This window comes from Diceros bicornis, chromosome 13, assembly GCF_020826845.1.
Source record: "Diceros bicornis minor isolate mBicDic1 chromosome 13, mDicBic1.mat.cur, whole genome shotgun sequence".
Lineage (NCBI taxonomy): Eukaryota > Metazoa > Chordata > Mammalia > Perissodactyla > Rhinocerotidae > Diceros > Diceros bicornis.
The window spans coordinates 6,315,217-6,339,864 of record NC_080752.1 but is presented as its reverse complement, the minus strand read 5'-3'; the positions used below and the strand labels follow the sequence as shown (position 1 = coordinate 6,339,864).

Here is a 24,648-nt window from a genome sequence, read left to right as displayed (position 1 = left end):
TTCTAACTCCAAAACTCGGCTACTCTCCAACTGAGTAGCACTTGGGTAAGGTACTTAACCTCTCTCACTTTTCAGTTTTATCTGTAAATGAGAGTGGATATTGCCACCTTCCTTGCACAAGTTTGAATAACACAATGTAGTATACAAAGCTCCTTGCATGGTCCTTAGCGCTTTACAGATACCTCCTATGCATTTTCTGGTTTAATACATGTGATCCTCACAACACACCATAACGTAGGTATTTTACGAAGAAGGGAACAGGATCGGGGAAGTCAAGACTTGCCCGAAGTCGCACAGATTGCTAAACGGCAGCACCAATACTGGATCAAGGTTTCACTCCCAGTCAAACGTCTTTTCACGACACCAAAGCTGCTTTCCAAAAGCATGAGCGCTAGAACTAAATTAATTCATGCTATTTATGGAATTCCAGTGTGAAGAAATGCAGAAAACGGCAAAGTCAGTCTAATGCCGTGCTGCCCACTGAAACTGCAACAGAAAGTCAAAACACAGGTTTTGTTAATACCATTATCAGGTCAAAGAATCCGAGAGCCCTCAAATCAGCGACGTGGATAAAATTTCAGTAAACAAAACAAAGCGACGAAGTTTCTCTAGCCCCTGAGGACAGTGCGGACTGCGGGGAGGAGGTTCAACGGTCCGGCCTTCGGGGCTGGGCCGGTCCAGGGCCCGGCTACGCGGCCCGGCCTCACCCAGACCCAGAGGAGGTCAGGGCCGCGCTGGCCGCCTGATCCTCCCCCTCGGATCTCGGGGCCCAGCGCTGCGCCCGCCCGCCTCTCACCTCCGGCTCCGGGCGCTCCGAGGCCATCGCACAGCCCTCCCGCGCCGGCCGGGGCCAGAAAAGACGTTCCACTCGTGACCCCTGACCCGGCTACCGCGCTCCCGACCGGAACCAGAAATGAGTGCGAGGGCCGACTTCTGAGTTTTCTGATTGGTGGACGACGCCCTCTCCGAGTGGCTGGCTGACTTGGAAACCGGAAGAGGAAGTCGCCGCCGCCGCCACTGCCGCCGCAATGCAGGTGAGCCTGGTGGGGGCTCTTGACCGCTATCTGGCTTCGGATAACCGGACCGAGAGTGGGCTGGCTGAGGAGAGAGTGAGGAGTTGGGGCTGAGAGGAGGGAGCAGAGCCCGCAGCTGATGGATGAGGGAACGCGGGATGCGGGGCGACGCCGACTGGAGAGGGAGAGACGCGGATGAGAGATGGGGTGGAGCCCGGCTGACAGGAGACAGAGATGCGGCGAGGTTGGGAGGGAGGAGGCAGTACTGACTTGCTGCAGTGTGGGAAAGGATCAGGTTGTAATTTGGGAAGGTTGAGATGCAATCCAAGGCAGACGGCTCGGGGAACTGATGGGCTGGCTCAGGCCCCGGCCTAGGCTGTTGGATGGACGCTGTTGGATGCAGACATAACAGGGCATCTGTAATTGGAGGGAAGCCCGAAGGGTGAAAGAATTGTGGGACCGCGGTGGCCGAAAGCTAAGGTAATTATAATCTGAGGCCGTGGGCGGAACCAAGGATCAAGGCTCCTGTTCTACACGTTGGCGAGTTTGCAAGACGGTTTTGCATCATTCTTCCCAACCTGTGCCTGATAGTTGTTAAGGATGAGGAAATGAAGTAAAACTGGAGACCATAAACGGGAAGGAAATGCGTCGCAGACCCCCCCCCAGCATTTAAAATTGTTTGTCTAGTGTTTAGGACCATGTGCATTTTTTTGTCTTTCATTTGTCACTTAGTTTCTTGCAGCTGGTAGTGGTGCAAGAAACCAGTCTTAGTTTCTTGCACTGGTAGTCTGTCAGTAAACGACTATAGGTTGACAAAGCTTGTGAGAGGGGCACAGGAATATTGGCACAGAGATAAAATGAGTGCAGATTAATTCAGCAAGGAGGAGGTTGAAACATCAGATGCTGAGGGCAAATGAAGAGGGGGGAGGTGGTGGTGCAAGGCCGGTATTCAGAGAAACCTTCATGTGTAGGCAGATTTCCCAGAGATTGTGTCATTGGCAAGAACAGCCAGGTTCACAAGGCAAGTTCTAGAACAGAGGAAGCTGGAGTACATATGCTGCAGAGATATGCAAAAGATAATAAATCCAAGGCATTAGGTCTCGTGAAAATTTCTCAGTGAGAGACACTAGTACCTAATACAGAGAAAAACCAGGCATGGATTAGGAGATGATGCAAGAAAGGAATCAGTTGGCAGGAGGAATTGATGTCATGTGAATGGGTTTAAAGGTCTAAGGGTTGATGCTGTCTATAACCCAAATACCAAAGATAGACAAAAACCTGTCTCTTCTATGCCAACAAGATCCTGTGTTACTTGACTGGTGTTGCACACTGTCATCCTGGCATTTCAGCCTTCCTCTGTGTGTGTCATACTCACACCCGTCTGGGTAACCAACCTATTCCTATTGGTGCAGAGGGAGGAGAAGCAGCTTGAAGCATCGTTAGATGCACTGCTGAGCCAAGTGGCTGATCTGAAGAACTCACTGGGAGGTTTCATTTACAAGTTGGAGAACGAGTATGACCGGCTGACCTGGTAAGGGTTGCCAGAGCAAGCTGGGGAGGGCTCCATGAGTGGGGAGCCAGGACTCTTGGTGGATAGGACATCTCCAGTGATGTAACCATTTATCAGTTAGCAACTATTTTTTTGTTTGGAAAGAACTGGGTTTCCCAACATATAACAAGTGGAGTTTGGCTTAGGGCCTCCACTGCAAGGAAGTAGAGAGGTGCCCAGTTTGCCAACCCAGGTTCTTTCTAGCTTTTGATTCTCACCCTTTGACTTTTCTAGGAGGAGGTCCTCCCTCAGTGTATCCTCCCACTATAGTAGGAATACAGTATTCGTATTGGATTTCTTGGCATAGATGGTGCTGAGTCTTTTAGGTCCACCTACTCGGAGAGTGTGGATCCTATTTCCAGGCTAGAAAGGAGGCTTTTACCCAGTTTCTGAATTTTTAGTGATAACAGTGTAGCCATGGTTCCTATTTTGCCACTGTTCCTCACCCCATTCAAATAATGACCTGCCTTTTTTCTCCATCTATGTCAGAAACTGAAGTGTGTCCCTCTTTCCTAACCACGTAATCCCTGTGAGCCAGTCTGGTTCCTGCCCAGCCCAGCCACAGGGCTATGAATCTTTTTGGGGTGAGTCTGGGTATTCCTAGTCTGAAGGACCCCTTTTAGGCTGCTTTACTGGGAACATTCTGACACCCTCTTACCACCACCAGGCCCTCTGTCCTGGACAGCTTTGCCTTGCTCTCTGGACAGTTGAACACTCTGAACAAGGTCTTGAAGCATGAAAAGACACCACTCTTCCGTAACCAGGTCATCATCCCTCTGGTGTTGTCCCCAGACCGAGATGAAGATCTCATGGTAAGAGGAGGAGAAGGGTACAACTTGGGGAATTAAGTTCTTAGATGAGGACTCAGAGCACAGTTGTTGGTTGGTTATTCTAGAAGTTCTGAATGTGGAGTAGTGTGTGACAATAAGAAGCAAGGGCTGCATTTTGGAGGCCTTGCTTTTTGTCCTTCTGGAGTTGGGGGAGCCACTCCCAAATAGTGGTGAATTAACCTGAGGCCTGTGTCACCAAGGCAAAGACCTTTCTCCTCCAACCCCTATCTCTAGCAAAAAGTATGTTCCTTTGTGACTTTGTCTATTTCACTCTTAGATTAAAATGTGGTAGAGAGAGTTTGCCCCCAGGTCTGGTAGAGACAGAGGTGTGAGGAGACAGAAATAAAGGATGGAGTGAGGAGAATAGTGTCCTAGGAAGCTAGATATTATAAGTCTCAGGTTGTGTTTTCCCTGAAAATGCAGTGTTTGCCTGTGGAAGAAACTATATAGCAGGCCAGATTGAATCTTCTTGGAGTGCATAGTAGGATCAATAAAATCTGTGTGTTACAGCGGCAGACTGAAGGACGAGTGCCTGTCTTCAGCCATGAGGTGGTTCCTGACCACCTGAGAACCAAGCCTGACCCTGAGGTTGAAGAGCAAGAGAAGCAACTGACAACAGATGCTGCCCGCATCGGTGCTGATGCAGCTCAGGTTGGACTGAGTCACTGCCCTGCTGCCCCCTACCCGCAAGTCCCATCATGAGAAGCTAGGCATTACCATTCCTGTCTGGTAGGGATGCACAGTTGGTTATACCTAAGTTGCCCCTGGAAGAGCACAAGGAATAAACTTCCCCGTGATCATTTTTTGTTTGCCCTAATCTCTGCACAAATTTATGTGTTACAGAAGCAGATCCAGAGCTTGAATAAAATGTGCTCAAACCTTCTGGAGAAAATCAGCAAAGAGGAACGAGAATCAGAGAGTGGAGGTATGCAGGGATTGGCGGCAAAATGGAGAAAGAAAGAAGGATAAGCTCCTTGGAACAGGAGTGGTGGTTTTGTTAGTAGTGAAGCAAGGACATAAGAGTATGCCTCCATTCTGTTAGCCTTTTGTATTTAAGGACAGCCCTGGAGCAGGTGGAGAAAATGAGCAAAATGAGAAGGGAGGGGGCAGGCCCTGTGGCGTAGTGGTTAATTTCGCGCATTCTACTCCAGTGGCCAGGGGTTCGCCAGTTCGGATCCTGGGCGTGGACATACTCACTGCTCATCAAGCCTTGCTGAGGCATCGTCCCACATAGAAGAACTAGAAGGACCTACAACTAGGATATACAACTACGTACTGGGGCTTTGGGGAGGGAAAAAAAAGAGGAAGATTGGCAACAGATGTTAGCTCAGGGCCAATCTTCCTTAAAAAAAAAAGAAGGTAGAATTCTGAGATAGTTGTGAGGGTCCTCTGGCTCTTCCTCTGTGCTGCCAAGGAGTCTGGATGCTGCTGAAATCAGAACTCCAAGCCCTGGTACTCATTCTGGTCTTCCTGCTGCTTGGTTCCAGGGCCAGAGGGTCAGGGTCCCCACTTACCTTTTTCTTCAGGTCTCCGGCCGAACAAGCAGACCTTTAACCCTGCAGACACTAATGCCTTGGTGGCAGCTGTTGCCTTTGGGAAGGGGCTGTCTAATTGGAGACCGTCAGGCAGCAGTGGTCCTAGCCAACCAGGTCAGCCAGGAGCTGGGACAGTCCTTGCAGGAGCCTCAGGCTTACAGCAGGTGCAGATGACAGGAGCTCCAAGCCAGCAGCAGCCAATGCTCAGTGGGGTGCAAATGGCCCAAGCAGGTCAACCAGGTAAGGTGGCAGGGATTGACGTGGTGGCACACCTTGAGCAAGGAAGGGGGAATAAGCTGGAGTATCTGGGCCTCCATTCTCCCCAGAGCTAGAGATTTTCTCCTTTGGACTGTGACCCAGAAAACAATTTTTAGGAGTAAAAATCTCATTTGAGACTCTGTAACAGGCACCAGAGAACAAGGAATAACTTTGAGTAGCAGAGACTGCTCTTGCCTTCCACCCCCATCTCAGACTTCTGTCTCAACTACCCTTCTGTCCCATTTACTCTGGATATTAGGTATGTTGTCAGTGTCTTTTCTTAGAGAAACCAATGGTCAGACTTGAATTAAGACCATTTGGTGGAGGAAGATGGGCACGGATGTTAGCTCAGGGCCAGTCTTCCTCAGCAAAAAAAGAGGAGGATTGGCATGGATGTTAGCTCAGGGCTGATCTTCCTCACACACACACAAAAAAAAGACCATTTGGTAGGTACATTGGGAATTGACAAGCAGGCAAGTTTCCCAGCGCGACTTGTATTCTTTTCTCTGATCCTGTCTCTCCTGCTCAGTTTTAGTAATTATGCGAACAGTCTGGAGGAGTTCAGATGCAAGCAGCTAGAAGAGATATTTTCTTCCAAGCTGTCTAGGTAAAGGGACAATTAAAATAAGAGAGAACATAGTACTCTTTTACCTTTGACATTAAATGGGGGTCACACAGGTTTAGCTATCTTTTCCAGGAGACTGCTGGGGTGTGTTCTGACACCTCCCACTATTCCCCTGTGTCACCCCTTTCCTCCTAGACACCTTGAGGGAGAGGTGTATGAAGAACCACACCTCAGATCCTTGCCATCCAGGGTCAGATGCCACAGAGGTTCTGAAATGATAGAGAAGGTGGCAGAAGGGAACCTGAGACCAAATTTCTGCGTTATCATGAAAGTCTTACCATGCATCAGGTGTCTTTCTTCATGTTCCTTTTAGGGAAAATGCCAAGTGGAATAAAAACCAACATCAAGTCGGCTTCAATGCACCCCTACCAGCGGTGAGTGTGGCCAGCAACCTCCACTCCCAGAAGCTCTTTGCAGAGTTGGGCAGTGAAATTGCCTTTTGCCCAACCCTGACCTAGAGGGGTACAATAAAAAGAACATGGGCTTTCAGCAGCAGACCTGTCCCAGCTCCATCGCTGCCTAGCTGTGTGACCTTGGGCAAGTGACCTAATTTTTCTGAGCCTGTTTTCTTGTTTATAAATGGTGATAATACCTACCTCATAGGGTTGTTGTGAGGATTAAAATGAGAAAATGAATGTAAAACACTTAGCACAGTATATGAAATAATGGGTATTCAATAAATGATAGTTTTTACAGCCACTTCTCCCTACTGCCCTCTTCAGTCCTCTGTCTAGAACTTACCCTGATCTGATACCGCCTCATGTCAGTGGTGAGCTGGTGGACACAAGATCATGGACCGCTCAGCTCTGCTTGAATGCCTGCACTTATTTTGTGCTGCCAGAAACGGTGGCAGGCTCTATGTTCTTAGGGCACCCTGTCTCTGCAGGCCCTCCTGCCCAGGTTCCAGTATGGTTATCTCTCCATGCTGAAGGTGACAAGGCTTTTGGGATAGGACGGACTGTCCACTTGCAGCCTGGTGAAGCTTGGGCCTGCTGTACTCTCCATCTTCTGAGAAGCCAGTTCAGCTCTTAACATGGAAAACAGTCACAAAGTCCCCTCTCCTTTACCCACCCCCATACACATGAAGGAAGATGTCGAAGGCCCACTAGTTGGGGGCTTCCTCAGGAAGTGGCTCTACCGGACAAGACTGTGTGAGAAAGGGTTCTTCTTAGCACATGAAAAAGCCCCTTCTTCCCTGGACTCATTTTTCTTATTTTGGAGGGAGGGTGAAATTGCACCTCACACTGTCTTTCATCAAGGTTTGGTTGTCCTTATAATAGTGCCTGTGTCCTGGACTCCAGCCAGATGGCTTTCCTCTAGTCCACTGAGCCTGTGTGGCTCAGATGAGATCCAGATTGATGGTGGGAGGGGGTAGTCCCCAGTACCTTTGCCTACTTTTATAAAGCTGAAGAGCAGAGCGAGTTTGAGTCTTCAGCCTAAGCTGCCTTTCTTAGTGCTCCTTTGTGGGCAAGGGCAGGGGTTGAGTCAGCAGAAGTGGACCAAAGGGTTTCTTTGAATAAAGTTATTTGAATTGATGGCCACTGTATCAGGGTTATCTGGCAGCAATTTATGTGAGAGCTGTATAGGGATCAGAGAGTTTCAAGGGTGCTGCAAGGCAATTCTAATTTGTTCTCCATAAAAAGTTTTATTATCTTTGATTATCTTTGATCTAAAAGTCCTGAGAGGTTTGAGAAGGGTCTGCTCATCCCTTCCAGCTGCCTTTTTTCTGTTCTCTTCTGTCACACACACTAGTACTTCAGCATTTGTTCAGTGTCAGGCAGAATTCTGCCAGGCTGTGGCAGCAAAGGACTGGAAAAGTGGTCCCAGATGTCACATCCATTCCTGTTCCATCAAGACAATAAGTAGTATGCACAAAGCTCACTGACCGTAGCACACAACAGCACAGGGAGTCTTGTCATCAGCTCTGAGGCAATACCAGACCTTTCCCTCACTTCAACAGTCCGGCCTTACTGCTCTCAGCCCACTCAAGTGTTGTTTATCTTCTTATCTCTTCGCTTCCCACTGGAAATGTCAAAGCCAGCTTTCATATTGGATAGAGTTCAAACTGTGTGGAGCATCTTTTGGTGACTGCTGTCCTTTCTTTCACCAAAAGATTCCCTCCTATTGAAAGACACTTCCAGTTGTCGTCCCAGGCTAATACTGACTTCGTTCCCACCATACTATGTGAAATGGATTCCTTGTCCTCCCAGAGTGGAAATGTCCTCTCGCCCCAACAGAAACGTAAGCAAGACCTCCCCTACATCTTGTGCCCTTAGGCAAACACTCCTTACTCTGGAGGCACTTGTATCTCTATGTTCTTCACTCTGGGACCACATGCTCTCATTTCCAACCCTCCAGTCCTCAGGAGTACACAATCCTATGTAGCGTTGCCAACTTTGGGGCCCATACAACCCAGTAAATGCCTCAATGGAGAGTATCTCCCACCCCTAACACCCTCATTCCCTCAAGAGGGAATATATGTGGAGTTTCCTTTGAGGAAGAGGACATGACCTACTTACTAGTTCAGATTTAGGATTTGCAGAAGATTGCTCTCTTGCTCCACTGTGGTAGTATTCCTCAGTTTCTTACTGCTCTGTTTTACCTGGGGACTGTGCTTTTTCCTACTCTTGGGGCCCCTGGAGAATGAGATTAGGTCACTGTCTCCCGGGTTTATGTCTCAGTAGAGAAAGCAGCAGCAGCAGCGGTGAAACCTCAAGATCTTACTGCAGCACAGAATTCATCCTGCTGAAGGCGGAAGCTTACTGAATCAACGTCAGCATGATGCCCACTGCCTAGGACCTTTCCGTCTCCGGCTCAGCCCTGAGGCTGGGATTCGGTCCTTGTTGAACCTCGCTTTTGCTCATTTTCCCAGTCACCCCATTCTCCTCCCATTCTGGTGTCTGTTGCTGCCCTACCTAGCTATCTGACATCACTTAACCTCGTACTTCCTTGGGAAACAGTCAAGATAGATAGATTATAGCTAAGTGCTCCTTCCAACTCCATAATGGGTCCTGGCATTTGGACTGAGGTGGAGGGGGTGTATTGCCCATCTCTTGTCCTGCTGTCAAAGGGAAGAAGCTGAACGCTGCAGGAATGCCCTAGTACAAGGCTGGTCCCTTTTCCCACCCCCTTCTCACCTCCCCCAGGCAGCTGGGAACAACCTCTCCCTTTGTCTGAACTTCTTGTAGAGAATAATCCTCCTTATGGACAATGTATTCTCTGTGCTCTGTGGACACAAGAGCCGTGTGAGCTGATCCCAGCACCAGGCAGGACGGAGGCTGAATCCTTCCAAACGCCCACCCTGGGTCAACTCCTGATCACTGTCCAGAGAAACTACTAATGGATGTACATTTTCTTTCATCAGTTCCAGATTTGGGGGGATAGCCTGTTGAAGTTTATCAGTGGGCCAGGAGTAGGGCCAGGGGCTGTGTTCCCTTTTTGGTTCAGTCCTGAGGGTTCACTGTGCCAACCTATGGAGGCTTGATGTGGCTCAGGCCTGACCGCCTCTAAACACAGGGGCTGACACTTGGAAAATATTTGCCACCCTGCAGACAGGACTTTCTAACTGGAACAGAAGGCAAACCCTCCAACCTATCTGATAGGGCTGTCGTAGCACCCTATCACTTCAGCATGTGTTTTCTCCCACAGGACAGACTTCCTCTCTTATTTTCTTTAACTTCCCTCTCTGTTCTTGAGCTCCTGTGTGTCACTGAGGCAGATCCGGGATCTCTATTATGGTCTCTTGCTGAGTTCGCATGCTCTCAAGATGTCACCTACCATTTGGACATGGCAGCTTCCCCAATGCGTTATGGACAAGACACCTACTTCCCTGGGCTTCGGTTTTCTCACCAGGTGATCCAGTGATCCTTCCTAGCTTTCAAGTCTCTGGCAATGATTCTCAAGCCTATTTGTCACCAGGCATTTTTTCATTTTCCTCATTGCATGACTATGTTATCTAAAATAGGCCACATTTTTCCTAGATCAGTCCCCAAATCCCTCAAACCCCTACAAACTGTTCCAAAAATTCCGTCTGTCACCTGCAACGTAACATACCAGCATCCCTTAGACCACTTGCTTAAAATTGTTTTCCAGGTTTCCCTAGTTCTCTTGTGAAAACTCATCAAAAAGGTGGTAAGTTACCAGAGAGATATATGTTTTGTCTGTCAGCAGTCTCCTTCCCACTCTTAGGCATCCTTCTCCTCCCCTGGGCAAGATATATGTAGCAGGGAGACTTCTCCAGCAGGAGCAGTAAGTTGTCCTTTCTCCATGTGATGATAACCCTCCCTTCTAAATCTAATCCAAGAGCCCTGGGCTGTCCCCTTCCTACTTTCCCTCTGCCAGTCCACTGCTTTCCCTTGTTCTCACCCTAATTTTCCTAGTTTGTGGTCATTTTGATTCTTCATTTTTTCTTGTCCACACCCCCACGTGTAGACCATCCTTGTTCTTTTTACTAATTTCTCTGGGCTGCACCCTTTACATGGCCCTGGTTGGTGTTCTTTTAGTGTCACTTCCATGTTAATCCTTCTTGACCCCACATCCCCACTCACTGACTTACAGCCACACTCTTGAAATAAAGAGCTTACAGTCACCGTCCCTTTTTCCATACCTCCCATTGACTCTTCAGCCCCGCAGTTGGGCATCTGCTTCTACCATTTCTCTGGAACTGCTCTATCAGAGACCACTGTTGCCCTAATGGCTAAATCCGGAGTTTTTGCAATCCTCATCTTCCTTGATCTCCACAGTGTTGAACGGTTCTTACCACTTCCTTTGCTGCCGCTTGGCTCCTGCCTCCCGGACCATTCCTTCTCTGCAGCTGTTGGCCTTCTGTCCCTCTGCTTGCTTCTTGGATGTTGTTATTCCCCAAGACTCTGTCCTTAGCCCTCTTTTCTTCTTCTTCTACCTGCTGTCTCTGTGACCACCACTTTTGGGTACATAACTCAAATAAGTTTTGTTTTCAGCCCAGACCTCTTTGCCAAGCTGCAGATGCCTATGGGGCATCCCTGCCTGTATGGTCCACAGGTACCTCAGGTTCTGAACGTCCAAATCTAATCATCCTTCCCGCAAAACCTGTTTCTTTTCTAGTTTCCTGAGTCTGACCTAAGCCAGGTCTGTGGAAGCCATCCTGAACTCTTCTGCCTCTGTGTCCCAGCCTCCTGTACACAGTGAGAAACCAAATCCTGTCAGTTCTGTCTCCCCAATGCCCTGTGTGTAGGCCCTGGGCTTCTCACCCTAAAAGTATTGTTCAGACTCCAGTCTTCAGTCTTGCCCCCTCTGACTCATCTTCCCTGTAGCTGCCAGGTGGATCGTTCTAAACTGCAGGTGTGATCACATTACTCTCTTGATTAAAATGCTTTTGATAGAGCCAGCCCTGATGGCCTAATGGTTACAGTTTGGCATACTCTGCTTCGGGGGCCTGAGTGTTGTTCCCGGGCATGGAACCACACCACCCGTCTGTCAGTAGCCATGCCATGGCAGTGGCTCACACTGAAGAACTAGAAGGACTTAAAACTAGAGTGTACAACTATGTACTGGGGCTATGAGGAGCGAAAAAAGAGAGAAAGAGGAAGATTGGCAACAGATGTCAGCTCAGGGCGAATCTTTCCCAGCAAAAAAAAAAATCCTTTTGATAGTTCCCTCCCCATGTTTCTCAAACCGGGGCAGGGGCAATGTGCCAGGCATACTGAAAGTCATGGGATAAAATCATCCTGGGACGCCCATTTTACTTGTGTGTAAGTAATTGAAACATAGAATGCAAAATTATTGTGCTTGCATTATTAAGAGAAAATAGCTTCAAAGAATTCCTACTAGTCTGAAGGGCTTCAGACTAAGCCACCAGATTCCCTGGGGATATTTATTTCTTTTCTTTTCTTTTTGCCGTTATTTACTTCATTGGAAAAGTTTGAAAAATAGCTCAAATTTTCTGGAAAGGCAAGTAAGATTCTGTGTAATCTAGTCCCCTGACTTCTCCTGACTTATTTTCTATGTTGTCCTGCCACCCATTCTCTTCCCAAGCCATACAAACTGCTTGAAGTTTCCTAAATGTGACAGACTTTGGCCTCCATTCCTTTACTCCCACTATTCCCTCTGCACGGAACACTTTGCCCCGTCCTTCTGTCAGATGAATACTCAAATCATCTTTCAAAATTCAGCTCAATAGTCACTTCTCTGTGAAGCTTTCTGAAAACCCGGTCTGTCCACAATTCAGTGCCACTCCCACCAGGTCAGGTCAATTACCCCCTTTTATGCTCCACATCTGTACCCCCCTTTTATGCTCCACATCTGTACCTTGTACAAACTTACTCTATCTCCTCCTGCCCTTTATTGTCTCTCAAGTTCAAGCACCCTGAACTGTCAGGGTTTGAATTCTTCTACCTGAGACCTGTGTGATCTTTGGCAGGAAAGGTGTGTGTCTGGCATACTATAGCATCTGGCCCATCACAAACACTATAAATGGTAGCTGTTACTATTGTCATTATCATTATGATTTAGTTGACTTTGGAGAGATAGTATACTGTGGCATTTTGGTTAAAAGAGCAGGTTCTGATGCCAGACTGCCTGGGTTCAAATCCGAGCCATGCCACTTACTAGTTGTGTGGCCTTGAGCAAGTTAATTTGCCTCTCTGTGCCTCAGTTTCCTTATTCCTGGATATGATAATAATAATGGCTATTTCATAGGGTTGCTCTGAAATTTACATAGGTTACTACTTACAAAGTGCTTAAAATAGTGCCTAACAATAGGAGAAGCTCAGTAAACATTAGCTATGCTCAAGGTAGTGTCTAGAACTCTGCCATCAGTAATTGTTGCTTAATCAGTGATTAACCAACCTCTCCTGAGCACCTCGTGCAAAGTGGGCACTGGAACATTTTTACATTGGCTTGCCTGATGTGATAAGTCATTTTCGAATCTAGTTTTGTGAATTTTCTTTCTCCCACTTAGTTGTCACCTATACTCTTCCATTAAAGGCCAGTTTGATCTCTTAAATTGTATTATTTGGATTTGAGACCAAATGAGGAGCTCCCTCACCTGAAATGTTTTTTTCATCCCTTCTAAACTGTATCTCTTCCCTGTCCAAACCAGCTAAAGACTCAGTTCCACAGACTGCCTCCATTCTGTCCCTAAAGGGGGCCTTCACCACTCACAGGTCTCTCTGTGCAGTTGTGATGCATTCTCTCCTCCTTTGTCCATGCTCACTAGGTCTGGGCTCAGGTCTTCGTGGGTAGCTGTGTGTGATTCACTGAGTGTCACAAACCAGAGCTCCATGCTTGCCTCCCTTCCCTTCACACTCACCGTCAGTCCTTGGGCCTTGTTTTGTCATGGCAACTCCACCGTTCTTGCCACTAACGTCAGTACTCTCAGCTGTAGCCAATACCTGGGGTCAGGCGCTGTCTCCACCTCCATGGCTTACATATGTTCGGCCCTCCCTTTTTCCTGCTCCAACCCCCTTGTTCACCTAGTGAACAAATCATCCTTCCAGTGTCACCTACTCCTGTAAAGCCTTTACCACCTCCTCCCCTTTAGACTTGACCACTCTTACATTATACCTCACCTGGACACTTATTCATTGAGTGATCTTAGGCAAGTTACTTCACTTCCAAGAACCTCCGTTTCCACCTCTGTAAAATGAGATTATAACACCGACCTGAAAAGGGTCCCTTCAACTGAGCATATTTAAAATTAAACTTAAACCTTTAAGTAGCTCTTAATATTCTACAGGATAAAGTCCAAGCTTCTTAGAATGGCATACAAGGCCCTTCAGGCATATAGTCAGCCCTCAAATGCTAACTACTATTCTTTCTCTTCTCTCTCCTGAACAATCTCTTTTATATCACATGGTATATTAGACTGTTTTGACTGCAACACATTACAATTAAACCAGCTTAACCAAAATTAAAAAAGGGGGACCCAAATGCGGATGCGGCATTGAAGGGTGACTGGCTCTAGGCGGGCTCGGGGGCTCCAGTGTTATCTGGGCTCTGTCTCTGCATTTGTCCACTCTGCAGCAGTATAGCCCGTGTTGTGGAAGAACTCTGGATGTTCTTGCTTGGATTCTGTGCCATTAGGAGCTTGGATTGGGGGAAGTTGGGAGAACACCGTGATTAATGGGCCAATGGAGTAGGGCAGGAATTCCTTAATGGAAATGAAAGCAGGGGGATGGGAAAGTGTCTGAATACACTAAAACTGGAGCTACCACAGTCCACTTTGTGTGGTGTCGTCTCTCTACAGAGAATCCTCCCATTTTTTCCTCGAGCCCCATCCTTTCTCCTAAACTTACAGTACTGTGTTTCAGATTGCCTGGGGAATGTGCCATCTTACCTCAAACTCAGGATGTCCCAAACTGCATTTGTTTCCTCCATCCTGCTCCACCGAGTTAGCCAGCCTGACAACCTTGCTGTCAATTCTCGGTCCTCTCTGCTCTCTCCCCTCTTCTTCCTTCTCACTCCCGTTGCTTTAGGTCAGGCCTTCACTGTGTCACACCTGTGCCCCTGAGCTGGCCTCCCTGCCTCTGCTTTTCTCTTAATAATGTGCCTCACTGTCCCACGTTTTTCGTGATAAAGAACAATGGGTATCATACCAACCCCTTTTGTAAAAATCTTCAGGGCCACCCCAATACAAACAAACCTCCTCATTCTTTCATTCAAAACAGTTCATGACTTGGGGCCAACCTACTCTTTAACCTTCTAGCATATGAACGTCATTCACCGTATCCTTTCACCAAACAGAATCACTTGCAATTCCCTACACCCGTCCTCTGCTTTCCTACGTCCATCCTTTTGTCCACACTTTTTCCTCAGCCTGGAACACCTGTGTTGCTTCAACCTTACTTGCTGTGTGACTTGGAGAAAATCCTTCACCCTTGCTGATTGCATTCTTTTCCTCTGTTAAGTGGTGATAATAGTACTTACCTTACAGGACTGAACCATAAGAGCGTATGGAAAGCAACTGGCCCCAGGCTTGCTACAAAGAATATTGAAGAGTAAGCTAAGTTTCCTCTTTTCCCCTTTTGGCCCTTCTCACACATCTTCCAGATCTTGCTAATAACTCTCCTCCATCTTGACAACCTCCCCTCATTTGTCCTCTAACCAAAAGCCTCCCCTTTTCCCTCTCCAGAGCTCTTCCTGTAGGTTCTATCACACCCTCTCCCCCTACCTGAGTTTCTTTGGTTCAGTTCACCGAACACTGAATGATATCCATAGTATTGGCATTGGCTGCCCATGGACGGATCAGACTCTGTCCCTGACCTCTCAGGGGTCTAGGAAAACCCCCCCAATTCTGGGTGATATGGTGAGTGTTTGCATGCCGTCTCTCCCTTCTGCCAGCTGGATGTTTTTCCCACCCCAGTTTCTTCAGCCAAGGTCCCAGCCTTAGGCAGAGGACACTAGCTACCTGGCTAAGGCCCAGGGACATGCCAGATGATTAACTGACAAACCCTTCACCCTCATCCTCACTCCGCTATCCTCACGGACTCATCCCTCCCCTCAACTCCTCTGTGTGGGTGCTGTGTAGAAAGTACCCTTTGTCCTTTACGGGATGGGGAAGGGAGAAGCTTGACACAGCCCCCAGGAGGCTGCTTCCATCTCTACCTGCCACTCTGTTGTTCCTCAGCCAGGACCCTCAGTTCTATCATCCTTAGCTGATTCCGCCACGTCTCCCATACTCAGTTCCCTCTGCTGTTCTGCCTGCTCACTCACCCACCCACTCACACACATACAGGCATACCTTTTCCCATTTTTTCCTCATTGTCATTTCTGCTTCTTTGATCCCATTTCCCTTTAATTTGCCTGCTGAAACATGTAAAGCCTCAAATAATCGTGGCAATAGAGTTGTTGGATGACAACCTATAGAGTTGTTGGATGACAACTCTGACACCACCTACAGATGGTGGTTTTCAGAGTGAACCTTTGGAGAAAGTAAATCAGGGGTTTATCTTCTGGGGAAAGGGGATGGAGAAGGGCCCCTTGGAGAGCACTGAGTGAGGAGTGAGTCAGGCAGGGTGGGATCCAGGGGAAGTTGTCACCTCACTTCCCGTTAGTCAGGCAGGCTCCATGAAGGAGGGGGAATTTTGGCTGTTGGAGTGGGTAGTCTTTCCCGGCCACACCTGGCCTTCATCCTTATCAAGGTTGTGAGTTCCTGGACCCCTTCAGTTTCTCCACTTTATCAGCCTGCCCCAGGTGTAGGTAGCCTTCACTGAACCCTCTTCCCTCCAAGGCCTTCCACCTAGCTTCACTTAAGGTCCCAAACGGTCCCATTTCCTCCCAGTCCACTGACAAACTTACCCTTCTTTTCTGTACATTTCAATCTGTGAGGTGTTCTCCCTAAGGCTAATCCTCCATGTCAAAGGCTAATCCCTCCATGTGTATGCTGAATCCCGTTGTCTCCTTCCACACAGCACAGAAACATGCTCAGGCCTCTTCCCATTAAAAACAACCATTAGAATCAATCTGGAGGTGAGAGCTAGGCACTGATATTTTAAAAGCTCCACAGGTGATTCTTGTGTTACAGCCAGGGATGAAAAAGATAAATGGAATAAAATCCAAACTTCTTACCATGGCGTAGAGGGCTCTTCATAAACTGACTCTTGCCTATGTTTCTCGCTTACCCATATGCTGTCTGAGCTGGAGCCACACCAAACTACCTAGAGTTCCCACATTTCTTGCTTGTATGCCTTTATACACATGCTTCCCTCTGCCTAGAATGCATTTCCCTGCCTTCTAGAAAGTGTCCTTTAAGGGTCAGCTTGGGTGTTATTTCTGTGTTCTTATTCTGTGTTAGTTCTTATTTCAAGAACTAACCCCCACCCTGGGGAAAGGTGCCCCGTCAGTGCTTTCATAACCCTCTATCTCTACGGTAATACTCATCACATGCTACTATAATTGTTAATTTATATGTCTGTCTTCTCCTCTAGACTATGAGTATTTTGCAGGAACCCCAGGGCCATGGAGATGCCACTTGGTGGGACTTGGGGCTAGGTGGTCCATGTCAGACATTTGAAGACGCTTTCCCCCAGGACTGGGACAAGAATGGAACGAAGTGAGTCTTTGGGCATGATCATTCCTGTAGTCAGTAAACGTTTGTTGAGGACTTGCTATGGTCATTTGCCAGTGTGTTCCAGGTGAATATGTAGTTGAAGTTCCTGATCTCTACTGTGTCTGAACTCTGGGACTGTTTCATCATCTATAATAGTCTGCTTTGTTCAGCTCTAGTTCGTCTCTGGAAGTACACTTAATCCAAAACCCCTGGTAGTGCTCTCAGAACAGTGCTTTGCACACAGTAAGCATTTAGGAAATATTTGTTAAATGAATGCTCATGAATCTACATACAAGTATATACCTTCTTGATATATGGATTGCTTCCCACCTGGTCTGTGAAATGTTGAGATAGAAACAGTGCTAAGTACTTTATGTGGGTTATCTCCTTTAGTCTTCACAACAATTTATGAGATAGGTACTGTTGTTGTTCCCATTTTATAGAGGTTACATAAGGTCACACAGGTATCAACTAGAAGATGTAAACTCAGGCCTTTGGAGTCAGGTGTGACCCAAAGTTGCTCAAGTATACCTGGAACACATTAGGCTTTCAATAAATATTTATTGCCTCAATGGATACTGCCACCCCAAGTGAAGCAGAAAGGCTTTTGAATCCTTACTGTCCTCCCTACTTGACTCTGCGTCCCTTGACCTCTCTTCCCTTTCTCACATTGTCTCCTTCACTCTAATATTCACTCAACACACATTATGGGGGGTCAAATGAGCCAGACAATGGGCCAGATGCTAGAGACAGACAACTAAAACATGGCTGCCGCTGAGAGGAACTTATAATGAGGGGGGTTACAGATAATTGCATGGCAGTAAGACTGTGGGAGCGAGGGGAGGGAGAGATTTACTGCCTGGGAGAGCTGCTGGTACCTTGTGTTGAGCCAGGGGACAAGGCTTGGAAGGGTGTGGGTATGAAAGATGCTGAGTCCTTGGGGAACAGTTAAAGCATAGGATGTGGCCCAGGAGGATAGAACAGGTAGAACGGGAGGCTGAGGGCCAGATCAGGTAGGCCTTAGTGTACAGTGCTAAGAAGTTGGAGCCTTTTTTTTTTTTTTAATTTTTAATTAATTTATTTATTCCCCCAAAGCCCCAGTAGATAGTTGTATGTCATAGTTGCACAGCCTTCTAGTTGCTGTATGTGAGACGCGGCCATGAGGCCGGAGAAGCAGTGCGTTGGTGCGCGCCCGGGATCCGAACCCGGGCCGCCAGCAGCAGAGCGCACGCTCTTAACCGCTAAGCCATGGGGCGGGCCCTGGAGCCTTTTGAATAGTTGAGTTCTTTTGCCATTTCCTTTCAAGGGCAGGTACTAATGGGCTGGATCTAGCTGCACTTTGGCAGCTGACCTCTTACTGCTAAGACTCAGCTTCCGCATAGCTACATCCCACCATTTATGAACATATTACTTCTCCCAAATGACTACCTCTTGTGAACCCTAATTCTGTCCCCATTTACCCCATCCAATCCTATAAGCAGTTATTGGATCATTATATGCAAAGCACTGTTCCAGGAGCTGCTGGAGATACAGATTTCATTTCCCTAAAACTTTGTCCTCACCCCGAGTAGTTCCATTTAGTTGGTGAGTGTGTGGAGTGGGAAGGGGAGAGTGCAGGAAGCCAGGTAGACAGCTAAGTACATATCGAGAGTCCGACTGCCTCAGGGAAATTTCCAGTGTCGGCCTTTCCAATCCCATCAGTTTCCAAACCTTCTTAGGTCAGACTGTGATCTCTCATTTGAATCTCCCTCCAATACCCTCATCACACTGGCTGCCAGAGTGAAGTGATTCAGCTGGACAGTAAACCCCATGCAGGGGCAGCATCTGCCTTCTTCACTGATGTGTCACCAGCACTTAACACAGGCTTACACATGGTAGGTTGTCAATAAGTATTTGATAATACAAGCCTGATTGTAGCCTTCTCAAAAACCTTCACTGTTTCTCCTCTGCTTCCAGAATAAAATCAAACTGCCCTATTTGGCCTTCAAGACCTGCTCCTTTGAGCCACAGCCAGCTTCACTTCCTCTTTTTTCCTTTCCCTGCCTTGAAGTCCAGTTTACCCTGGTGCTTCATGCAGTGTTCCTGCCCCAGGCTACTTGTATTCTCCCACCTCCATTCCACGAAATCGTCTCAGCAGCTCCTAATGCTAGGGCTCATCCCAGTTTATAGGCTTGTAGAGAGCGCTTCCATGCCCTGCTCCCTGCACCTGAGACCTCCGTGCTACCCCAAGTCCGCCCTTAGCACGCACATACTGCCTCTTGCCCACCCCTCCGGTCTCACCCTCCTGAGAGGGAGCTCTTTGAAGGAAGGGCTGAGCCCTGGATTTTCCCAGGGTCCTAAACTGGGTGGGCCTGCCACAAACAGAAGATGTGTTGGTGGTGTTGGTTGGTGGATTAAGCACCAGAGGGCCCAGAATGAGGCCATTCAGGGGCTGAATGTCAGACAGGGCCAGGGCCACGGCCAGGCTGCAGCGACCTGACAGAGGCGGGCTGAGAGATGCCGAGGGAAGGGGTGGGGAGTCAAGACTGGGCGTGCTTCCTGCCCTGTGATCTGGCGGCCCGCCCTGCTCCCGCCCCTCCAGCCGAGCTGAGTCCGGGCTGGACGGCCCCTCCTGCCTCAGCGGCTGCCCAATCAGCAGGCGCCCCCCACCCGGACCGCCCCCTCCTCCTCTGGTGACAGAAAGTCGGCCCAGCAGATGAGGAAGTGGCAGGCAGGCTGGCCCCGGGGACTTGTCTCTGGCCCTGCTCCCTCCGAGCCCTCCACTACTGCCTGCCTGGCCCCCCACTGGTGAGTCTGGACCTTCCATGGCGGGCTCTCCACGTGCCCGGGCCCCCTGCCTGCCTGGCCTGGCCCTGCCCTGCCCTGCCCAGGCTGTGGGCGAGGCTGTTCCTGGGGAGAGGGTGGGAGGTCCCAGCTCTCTGGGGCTGGCCCTCTCCAGCAGCCTCCCTCCCGGCGCTAGACCCCATTTGCTTAAACCTAGGCCTTCCTCCACAACCTCCTGGTCTTAACCCCTCTCTACCTCTTACCCCCTCCTCCCCTTGGTGCCCTTCTCTTCCCTCCTCCCGTCCCCTCCCCCTTCCTTTGCCTGTCTCCTTTTCCCTTCCATCCATCTTAAAGGAAGAAAGGACCGGACTGAGTTCCCTACCGGGGACACACCCAGATTCTCCTCAAGCTTGGGGAGAGGTCCTTTCCAAAAGCCTTGAGCCACTCCTGACCTCCAGGGTGCATGCGTGTGTGGAGTGTGGGGGAGAGGAGGGTGAACTTGGGGGTGGTGGTTGAGAGAGAGCTGGAGAGATAACAAGCTGGCAAACTCACGTGGGTCAGGGAGGAACCGTGTGTTAGAGCACATGCCTACACCGGGTAGGCCCCCCTGCAGAATAGGCAGCCGACAAAAATCTGGTTGTGAATGAATGAATGATGATTGTCATCCGTGGAGAGATCTGTATGCATGACAGGGAGCAGGTGTGTGTGATTTTCTGTTCATTCACCTCTAAGTGGGCTGTGTGAGTTTATGTATGTGACCACATTTATCTGTGACTCACATATGTGTAAGTCTGTGTGGAGCTGAGCGTGTGAGCATAAGGATTTTACACATGGTGATGCAGGACCTGTAAAGGAGGCTGTGTGAGGGTTTTGGGTGTGTTTGCTGGTGTGAATGTAGTTAGGAGCAGGTCTGAGCGTTAGAAACTATGCATGTCAAAGTCCATGGAGGCTTGTTTGGGTGGTGTGTCAGAGGAGGGCAGTTGTTGCCAGCAGGAGGTCTGTGGGCTCTGTGTGTACATCTATGTGCTAGCCATTGGTGAGTTTGTCGTTGGGGTGTGGGGACCTATGTCAGAGGCAGGTGTGTGTGTGTCTGGGAGGACTTGGGGCCTGACCATGGTGGGGCAGTTGTGGGTTGCCAGTGGAGGTCGGGGGAGCATCTGTGAGACGTGTGCCCAGGGAGTGTGTGTGAGGGGCGCGAGTGCAGCCTCGGGGGTTGAGTCAGAAGGTGTGTTCTTCGCTTAGTACCTGCACAGGTTGTTCTCTGATAGAGGGAACCGGCAGACTAGAGTGCAGGCAGCTTGCAGAGCATCTGCTGCCCTGGCTGCTTGGAGAATGCCTTGTCCGCCTGGGACTGTCTCAGAGTTCCAGGCTCTCCTTGGTCTGGGCCAAGGCTTTGTGTCCCTGGGAGCCCTCCCCCGACATTCCTTCAGGCTCTAAAGGGGAGAGGGCCTAGCTCATTAGGACCCCTCCCTAAGGGAGGGGAAGATTCCTGAGACCTCTCGCACTCCCCCACCGCCTCACATGCCACTGCCTTCCCTGCCCCTCCCTGGGAGCTTCAGAAGGGTGATTATACCCATTCTGAAGTAGGACAGACTGAGAATTGATGGCTAGTTTAGGAGAGCATGCTGTGTATGTGTTTTCAGCAGTTCTCTTTGGGCCAAGGCTAGGCCTGGGGCTGGAGCCCCCGGGAGGTTTCTGGCTCAAACCCTAACCTTACTGAGCTCACCTGGCTGGTCCAGGGTGGGTGGGTGGTGAGTCCTGGGCTTTCCTTGGCTTCCTCAATCCTGGTGGGTCCTGCTTCTCCAGGCACTGACCTGTGGCCTAGACCCACCCTCCACCCCATGCGCAGTGCAGCAGGGGCGGGCAGAGGGCGGGGCTGCTGCCAGATCTAGTCAGACAGGTGGAGCCGCCAGGGCAGGAGTCTCAAAGAGCCAGGCTCCTCAAGAGGAAGGGCGAGGCGAGAGCTCTGGAGACGAGAGGAGACAGGAGAGGCTAAGAGAGGCTGGAGGTGAGAGGCCGGGAGGGCAGGGGAGAGCCCTAGGGAGTGTCCCAGCAGGGGAGAGGAGGAAGAGACAGGAGGAACCAGGAGGTGAGAGTCCCTGCAGGGGAGAAGAGGGACGCTGGGAAGATGAGAGTCCTGGAAGAGATAGAAGGGACTGGGAGGTGAGATGAGCATCTGAAAGGGGACGGCAGAGGTTGAAGGGGAGGATCCCTGGAGAGAAGAAAGACCCAGAGCTGGAGAGGTGAGAGACTTTGGCGAGGAAGAGAGAAGCAGTTCATTCTGGGGATAGAAGGGACTGGGAGGTGAGATGAGCATCTTGAAAGGGGACGGCAGAGGTTGAAGGGGAGGATCGCTGGAGAGAAGAAAGACCCAGAGCTGGAGAGGTGAGAGACTTTGGCGAGGAAGAGAGAAGCAGTTCATTCTGGGGATGAGTTCCCTATTGGTGAGAGGTAAGACTCTCCGGAAAGAGACCAGAACTTGAGCGTTCTCTTGTGGAGGAAGAGGGGAGGGGAGGTCAGGAAGTAGAATCCTCTGGAGAGGAGCAGAGAGTGAGGAGAGGAAAGTAAGGTGTGGAGAGGAAGGGCGTAAGAGCCCTTCCCAGGCAAGCAGGATGCGTGGAAAGCTGATGCCCCTGCCAAACTGCCTCCTCCTACCCCTAGTCCCCAGCAATTCCTTCCTCTCACTGTTCTGTCCTTTCTGCAATGAGGCATCAGGAGTTGTCTGTCTGGTCTGTGTCCTGTCTGTGGCTCAGGGGTGGGATGGGGGAGGTGCAGTTGGCCCCGTCTGACACCCACCCTCCATACTTCACCAGAGTCCCTAGCCAGGATGGAGGCTGTTGTGACCTTGTACCAGGAGATGATGAAGTGTGCAGGTAAGATGCTGTCCACCAGCTCTTCCTCCCTCCTGCCCTGAGATCCCTGGATCTGGGGCTGTCTCCTAATAGAGGGTCCGTATGAACCCCTTGACCCTTTGTGACCTGACCTCATATCTGTACACCTGGTGGGGACCGTTTTTACCCTATGACCTTTCTGACCCTTATTCACAGATCCCCGGATCCAGGATTACCCTCTAATGGGGTCTCCCCTGCTAATGACCTCCATCCTCCTGACCTACGTGTACTTCGTTCTCTCACTTGGACCTCGAATCATGGCCAATCGGAAGCCCTTCCAGCTCCGCAGCTTCATGGTTGTCTACAACTTCTCACTGGTGGCCCTCTCCCTCTACATCGTCTATGAGGTGTGCCCCTGGCATGCCTAGGCTTTCATTCTTGCCAGCAGGATAAGAGGAGGGCCTTAGGGCCAGAGCATGGCATCTCCTTTACAGAGTGGCTCAGATCCATGTCTTCAGCTAGAAAACGGGAGGGATTGGGGGGAGGGAGGGTACTCTGGTGGTCTAATCCACACGCCTTCCTAGTTCCTGATGTCTGGCTGGCTGAGTACCTACACCTGGCGCTGTGACCCTGTAGACTATTCCAACAACCCAGAGGCACTGAGGGTAAGTAGGCACGGGGGCTGGGTCATAAGCAACCTGGGGATAGGAGCAGTTTGGGTGTGACCTGTGCTCATGAGCCAGTTTAGGGAGGCTCTTGGAGTAGTGTGTGGTTCCTAAGGCTGCCCCGGCTTCTTGCAGATGGTTCGGGTGGCCTGGCTCTTCCTCTTCTCCAAGTTCATTGAGCTGATGGACACGGTGAGTAGTTATATGTGAGAACTTGTGGGGAGAAAGGAGAGACCCTGGCTCTGAACCCCCTTCCCCCACCTCTTCTCTCAGGTGATCTTTATTCTCCGGAAAAAAGATGGACAGGTGACCTTCCTACATGTCTTCCACCACTCGGTGCTTCCCTGGAGCTGGTGGTGGGGGGTCAAAATTGCCCCAGGTGAGTGGTGAAGGCCACTGGGGAAAGAGGGGCAGGCACTGGGGACCAGAGGCTCAACTCTCCTGACCTTGTTCATTGTCCACTCACAGGAGGAATGGGCTCTTTCCACGCCATGATAAACTCCTCTGTGCATGTCATCATGTACCTGTACTATGGATTGTCTGCCATCGGCCCTGTGGCTCAGCCCTACCTTTGGTGGAAGAAACATATGACAGCCATCCAGCTGGTGAGGAGCCTGGGCCTGGCCTATAACAATTCCCCCAACGTTCTTAGTCTGGATCCTAGCTTTAGTCAGCCTACCTCACCTTTGACCCCATCCCTCCCCACTCAACGTCAGTCTCTTTCTCTACATCCTCTCCCCATCCAGTCCTCTCACTGTTCCCTCTGACCCTTGCCTTTCTCTATCCTAGATCCAGTTTGTCCTGGTCTCACTGCACATCTCCCAGTACTACTTCATGCCCAGCTGTAACTACCAGTACCCAGTCATCATCCACCTCATCTGGATGTATGGCACCATCTTCTTCGTGCTATTCTCCAATTTCTGGTATCACTCTTACACCAAAGGCAAGCGGCTGCCACGTGCACTTCAGCAAAATGGAGTTCCAGGTACCGCCAAGGTCAAGGCCAACTGAGCAACACGGCCTAGCTAGGCGCCCACCTAAGTGCCTCAGGACTGCACCTTGGGCAGCATCCGTCAGTGTCCTCCCCACCTACACCTGTGACCAGGGCTTATGTGGTCAGGACTGAGCAGGGGACAGGCCCTCCCCTCCCCACAGCTGGTACACAGGGACCACTGCTTCCGTTCCTCACCCACTCCTCCCGGCCAGCCCCAGGGACGTGGCCTCATTGCCCTCTGCCATTCCAGAGCTGGGGGCCAAAAGGGCTGGACACTTACTTCCCCCTCCCTGCCTTAAACTTGGGAGAGGAGCACTCAGGGCTGGCCCCGACCAGGGTCTTGTGGCCTTTTTCCTCACACTAAAGAGGTCAGCAATAATCTGTCACTGTGGACTCAGGCTCCCTCCTTCTCCACCCACACTGAAGCAGAAGCTTCTTGGCCAAAGGTCAGGGTGGGTGAGGGGCCTGGGGAATACAGCCTGTGGAGGCTGCTCACTCACTTATGTCTTCATTAAAAGTGACAGGAAAACACCACGGCTCTGTGTGTTCGTGTGTGAAT

General features: G+C 49.8%; 3 protein-coding genes and 1 long non-coding RNA gene across 10 annotated transcripts in view; 2 read left to right on the top strand and 2 right to left on the bottom strand.

Moving 5' to 3' along the window:
• Positions 1–4,996, bottom strand: part of SZT2 (SZT2 subunit of KICSTOR complex) — a 56,543-nt gene extending 51,547 nt beyond the window's left edge. Inside the window, exons 1-2 of the mRNA XM_058552159.1 lie at positions 4,907–4,996; positions 797–1,098 (exon numbers count right to left, since the gene is read on the bottom strand). Coding sequence (XP_058408142.1) covers positions 797–823 — 27 coding nt within the window. The 5' untranslated portion in view covers positions 824–1,098; positions 4,907–4,996. The remainder of the gene's footprint in view (positions 1–796; positions 1,099–4,906) is intronic.
• Positions 975–8,676, top strand: MED8 (mediator complex subunit 8). 2 transcript variants are annotated; one of them, XM_058552156.1, is made up of 8 exons: positions 975–1,034; positions 2,426–2,544; positions 3,230–3,374; positions 3,903–4,043; positions 4,236–4,317; positions 4,919–5,167; positions 6,124–6,184; positions 8,492–8,676. In XM_058552156.1, the coding sequence occupies exons 1-8, from the start codon at positions 1,029–1,031 to the stop codon at positions 8,574–8,576; spliced, it is 888 nt and encodes a 295-aa protein (XP_058408139.1). In that variant the 5' UTR covers positions 975–1,028; the 3' UTR covers positions 8,577–8,676. The 2 variants fall into 2 exon arrangements, with proteins under 2 accessions (XP_058408139.1, XP_058408140.1); XM_058552157.1 differs by lacking the exon at positions 8,492–8,676 and having other exon boundaries at positions 977–1,034; positions 6,124–6,509.
• LOC131412527 (uncharacterized) lies at positions 5,100–21,406 on the bottom strand. Of its 2 annotated transcripts, none has more exons than XR_009221804.1 (3): positions 21,326–21,406; positions 5,837–6,019; positions 5,100–5,199 (listed from the first exon to the last, which is right to left on the bottom strand). It is a non-coding gene; the product is annotated as an uncharacterized LOC131412527 (long non-coding RNA). The 2 variants fall into 2 exon arrangements; XR_009221805.1 differs by lacking the exon at positions 21,326–21,406 and adding an exon at positions 13,099–16,362.
• On the top strand, positions 9,562–24,620 carry ELOVL1 (ELOVL fatty acid elongase 1). Of its 5 annotated transcripts, XM_058552152.1 has the most exons (11): positions 9,562–9,662; positions 9,903–9,941; positions 14,722–14,785; positions 16,715–16,839; positions 22,413–22,472; positions 22,647–22,837; positions 23,015–23,095; positions 23,231–23,287; positions 23,369–23,474; positions 23,564–23,700; positions 23,885–24,620. In XM_058552152.1, exons 4-11 carry the CDS (start codon positions 16,830–16,832, stop codon positions 24,104–24,106), a joined length of 864 nt encoding a protein of 287 aa, XP_058408135.1. In that variant the 5' UTR covers positions 9,562–9,662; positions 9,903–9,941; positions 14,722–14,785; positions 16,715–16,829; the 3' UTR covers positions 24,107–24,620. The 5 variants fall into 5 exon arrangements, with proteins under 5 accessions (XP_058408135.1, XP_058408136.1, XP_058408133.1 ...); XM_058552153.1 differs by lacking the exons at positions 9,562–9,662; positions 9,903–9,941; positions 14,722–14,785; positions 16,715–16,839 and adding an exon at positions 19,451–19,623; XM_058552150.1 differs by lacking the exons at positions 9,562–9,662; positions 9,903–9,941; positions 14,722–14,785; positions 16,715–16,839 and adding an exon at positions 20,146–20,635.
• The last annotated feature ends 28 nt before the right edge of the window (positions 24,621–24,648 follow it).